General features: G+C 44.4%; 1 protein-coding gene across 3 annotated transcripts in view; it reads left to right on the forward strand.

The window, feature by feature from the left end:
- The window catches only part of acap3b (ArfGAP with coiled-coil, ankyrin repeat and PH domains 3b), a 54,168-nt gene that overhangs the window by 45,798 nt on the left and 3,370 nt on the right, over positions 1–5,000 (forward strand). For 2 of the 3 annotated variants that reach the window (XM_081705731.1, XM_027023061.3), the window contains 9 exons: positions 61–130; positions 247–341; positions 466–677; positions 1,936–2,028; positions 2,203–2,304; positions 2,956–3,176; positions 3,425–3,534; positions 3,709–3,819; positions 3,981–4,042. In XM_081705731.1, coding sequence (XP_081561857.1) covers positions 61–130; positions 247–341; positions 466–677; positions 1,936–2,028; positions 2,203–2,304; positions 2,956–3,176; positions 3,425–3,534; positions 3,709–3,819; positions 3,981–4,042 — 1,076 coding nt within the window. The remainder of the gene's footprint in view (positions 1–60; positions 131–246; positions 342–465; positions 678–1,935; positions 2,029–2,202; positions 2,305–2,955; positions 3,177–3,424; positions 3,535–3,708; positions 3,820–3,980; positions 4,043–5,000) is intronic. The other variant, XM_027023062.3, reaches the window with a different exon arrangement.

The raw sequence follows: 5,000 nt of genomic DNA on the forward strand, positions 1-5,000 counted from the left end.
GGCACTGTGAGACAGATGTAGGTTTGAATCATGTTTTTATGATGATGTCACACTTTGCAGGAGTTTGGGTGTTCACTGTTCAAAGGTGCGCTCTTTAACGCTGGACTCTTGGGAACCAGAGCTAATAAAGGTACGTTTCCACCTAGGTGTCGGCTTTCTTAAGGACTTAAAACACTCTGACTGCCGTATGGACTTCTGACTCTCGCTCTTTTCACTCCTGTTCTCTCTCTTTCTCTCTTAAAATAGTTAATGTGTGAGCTCGGTAACACAGTAATTAATCACATCTACGAAGGTGCCTGTGAAGAAAGAGGTCTGAAAAAACCGGGACCCAGCAGCTCCAGGTCTGTCCCACCTCCGCACTCCCCTCGTCTGCTGAGATTCAGTGGTGATCATTGCAGAAAACACTTTTACCAGAAGCTGCTTAAAAGGAAGGGCCTTGTTCTTGGTCTTGTTCTTGTTTAACAGGCAGGAGAAAGAAGCTTGGATCAAGTCTAAGTACGTGGAGCGGAAGTTCCTGAAGAAGATTTCTGGCTCGGAGGTGCTGACGGCTGGTGGCAGGAAATCGCATCACTGGCATGTCAAGAAGTGCCGAAGGAACAACACTGTGCAGGTGCCCAAGACCCGTCGGAAATACCGGCATAACGGCGGGACTGTCTCACCAGGCAACCTCTCCGCAGGTAGTGTTGCAATGCACTCATGGCTGTACTACAGAGTACTGAATGCAACACACCTGGCCTCATAGGTCAGGTAGACTGTTTGATTTAAAAGAACCTCGAGATGAATGTGACATTGAAAAACCCAGAGAACATATTACAAATTAAAAATGCTAAATTAGACAGGTGTGTGTGTTTGTACATATATTACAAATAAACAAACACACACAATATGATAAAATAAGAAAAGATTATCTGAGATTGATCTATGCGTGGTCCTACTCCATTGTGTGCACCTTGATTGATAGCGTACTGTCTCACACTCGCAGTCTATGCTACTCAAGCAGGGCTGAACTTAATGCTGCATTAAACCTCTGTCTGTAGAGAAGTCTAGTTCATGAATGCTGATGAAATGGTTGGGTTTTATGTTTTCTGTCCAGATGAAAAATGATCACATAGATAGACAAAGCTTGTTAAATGGATTAGATGATAATAAAAATAACAATACATTTTATTTATCGGTGCCTTTCAGGATACTCAAGGACACTTTACAAGAGCAAATGAAAACATGATGAAAAATGATGAGAAAGATTAACAGGGTAGAAAAAGTAAATAAAATGACAACACAGTAAGTAAATAAATAATGGTAGAGAGATAAGGTTTGTTAGATAGATAGATAGATAGATAGATAGATAGATAGATAGATAGATAGATAGATAGATAGATAGATAGATAGATAGATAGATAGATAGAAAGACAGAGATAGATAGATAGATAGATAGATAGATAGATAGATAGATAGATAGATAGATAGATAGATAGATAGATAGATAGATAGATAGATAGATAGATAGATAGATAGATAGATAGATAGATTAAAAACTAAAGTTAAATCAGATGTGGCTTATTTTTTTGCTAGGTGGTTCATTGAAGAGCATGTGAAATTATCTGAGGACCACCCATTTTACACTGGAAGGGGAGAAATCATGTCAAAATTAATTGTTAATAATTAATAAAATTAATAATGAATTTACTAGAAACTGGAATAGTAATCACAGGACCCAGTTTGTATATTTACATTTACATTGTATATTTACATTATGAACAAGAGTTTAGGTTCCCTGGAGCTTTAAATTTCTATTTGTACCACGACCTTAACCTTAACACAAAGTTAACCCATGAACATAGCACCATAATATAGCTTGCTTGTTGCGTCTGAAAATGACAGTCATATGTAACTTTTGTCAAAGGCACTGTTTTCTGCTTTGATTCTCACTGTCAGCTGCTGCAGCCAGATTCCGCAGGGAGTCACTCTTCTGTCCGGATGAACTAGACTCGCTGTTCTCCTATTTCGACACAGGCTCCGGGCCACGCAGTGAGTCATGCCGCCATTTCCCCGTGAACCCACATGGCCTGGCATTCTGTCCCGTGGTATCCCTGTCACTGTTCTACACGTCCCTGTTTCAAATCCCAGTAGAAATCCCTATTCCTTCTACCAGAACAATCGGGCGTCGGCGCGAGTAACGTGTCCGTGATGTGGCGCTCTTTGGTCCGACAGGTCTCAGCAGTGACAGCGGGTTGGGCGGAAGCACAGACGGCAGCTCTGACGTGCTGGGCTTCGGCTCGGTGGTGGACAGCGTCACCGAGGAGGGTGAGTGCTCAGCCACGGGCCGCAGAGCTGGGTCTCGAACACATGCACACCATCGGGACAAGACTAGGACGTCTAGAAAGTTGGACTAGACATCAGATGCTTTTTTTTCTTTCTTAAAATCGTTCTTATTGTGGCGACCGTTGTCGGCCGGAGGAGGACGCTGCTTCCCCCCCCCCCCGGATCTCGGTTCCTCTCAAGGTTTCTTCCTCACGCTCTAGGGAGTTTTTCCTCACCATTGTCGCCCTTGGCTTGCTCACTGGGGGCTTGGACTCTGACATTTGTAAAGCTGCTTTGTGACATCTGTTGTAAAAAGTGCTAGATAAATGCATTTTGATTGGACGGTACCAGGGCATGTGTGCACCAAAAGTACAGCTTCTGAGAATTTATACTTGGTCATTTGTGCTTTTGGAGACTTTTACTCCACCACAACTGAAAGTGCATTTTGAACATTTTTTTTTAATCCACGAAATTCATGACACTAAGTGCATTTTTGAAAAAGTGCTTGACTTTATCCTTTAACAGAGTAACACATCAAGGTATTTGCTGTGACTGCAGACTTCTTCCAACCCTGCTGTTTAGGCAGACAAAATCTAATCTAAAATAGCAAATTAATATATGAACCTATTAATATCTCTGCCCACCTCTGTGCAGAGTGTGAGGACTCTGAGGAGTCCAGTGGGGAGGTGGAGATCGAGCAGGAGGTGTCAGACCCAGAGGACGCGCGTGAGCTGCACCCAGGAGCGCTGCTCTGTAAGGCGGCGCGCGCCCGGCTCCTGCCTGTCATGGCCGAGGCGCTGGCGCACGGTGCTGATGTCAACTCCGCCCATGACGAGGATGAGAGCAAGAGTCCCCTAATACAGGCTCTGATAGGGGTAAATCACCCCACCTGATGCTTTACATAACGTATTACATAACAATGTATTACGTCACTCTCTTGCACTCTCTCTCTCTCTCTCTCTCACTCTCACTATCATATTCTCTCTCACATTCTCTCTCACTCGCTCACACTGTCTCCCTCTCTCCTTGTCTCTCACACACACACACACACACACACACTCACACTCACACACACTCACACTCTCCTTCTCTCTCTCTCTCTCTCTCGTTCTGCCTGTCTCAGGGCTCGCTGATAGCCTGCGAGTTCCTGCTGCAAAACGGAGCCGATGTCAATCAGAAGGACGCCAGGGGGCAGGGTCCGCTTCACCATGCCACGTGTCTAAGCCACACAGGGTAAGAAGGAAAAGGGTTGAACGCTTTGGCCCTCCCTCCTACTTCAGTGCAAGCAGAGAGCATGCTCCAGATACATCTGCCACCGCTCATCCATTTTACTGGTACTGTAGGTACTTGTGGTCTCTGAATAAAAGTATGATGGAGAATAGGAGATCTTTGCTGTTCTGCCCCCAGGCAGGTGTGTTTGCTTCTGAAGCGAGGAGCATGTCAGACCGAGGTGGACGTGGACGGGCAAGACCCCTTGAGCATCGCTGTGCAGGCGGGCAACGCCGACATTGTTACACTGTGAGGGCCACAGTTAACCTGTCCTTTATATGTAATGTTTGTTTTGGTTGCTTAACGTCCGTGGTGGATCTAATAATGCACTGTGCACTTCTGCTCCTGTGATTTCTAACACTGCTTCTGTCCCCTCTGTGACCACCCCCCCCACCCCACCCCCGACGTAGGCTGCGGTTGGCTCGCATGAACGAGGAGATGCGGGAAGCAGACGGACCCCTCGGCCAGCCAGGTCAATTCCCAGGCAGCAGTCCTACTGAGCAACAGTACAGAAAGTGCATTCAGGAGTTTATCTGCCTTACCATAGATGACTGCTAGGGGGAGCACCTGAGCAGGATACAGGGCAAAGGGAGGGGTGGGTGGGCAGACAATATCAGCCTCTGTCTGGTTGTGAAACAATATCTTCGGTCACATTCCTCCCTATAGTTCTGTCCCTTGCTATATGACTCATTTCAGATTATCAGTGGGGTACTGTCCATTAAAAATTCCATGTCCACAGAGTATTTTTAAAAAAAATAATGAAACTATAATGGCTATTATTGCTGCAGTAGCAGTAGGTACTCAGTGTGGCTGATGCTGAAGACCTCGCTCTTTGTCGAGGCTTTGAATGGCTGTGGGATGATGTTAAACATGCAGAAAACAGCAGTACAAGCTTAATGTAGGCATGGCTAAATATCATAGTGACTCAGAGGTAGCTTGGTAAGCACATGAAAATCACATCAAAATGGTTCTGTAGCATTATATGGTCATCTTGTACAAATATGACTGAGTGCACGTTGCCTACCGACAGTGTTTTATTTGGTGGGTTTTTTTGTTTGTTTTGTATTGTTTTGCTTTTTTTTCCGGCATGATTCTGCCGTCAGTGAGTGTTGTTCACTGTGTTTTTTGTTTTTGTTGCTGTCTTTTTTTTTTTGATCTATATTTATGATATTCTGCCCAGAGGACTCGTGCAATGGTAACTGGAATACAGAAAATCTGTATCCATGTACATTCTTCTCTGTTAGGTAAACACACAAGATGTTCCAGTGTTGAACTGCATTCTCTTCAGCCTTGCGTTCATCGACTCATTTTGACTCGCGATTGTTTTTTTTCCACCCACATTTAAATTCCTCGCATGGTTTAATTATGGACACTTTTCGAGCCCTTTAAAGTTTTAGAAAGAAGACGGTGAATCTAAATTATTTATAGAA

This window comes from Electrophorus electricus, chromosome 22, assembly GCF_041902795.1.
Source record: "Electrophorus electricus isolate QZ-2024a chromosome 22, ASM4190279v1, whole genome shotgun sequence".
Taxonomy (NCBI): domain Eukaryota; kingdom Metazoa; phylum Chordata; class Actinopteri; order Gymnotiformes; family Gymnotidae; genus Electrophorus; species Electrophorus electricus.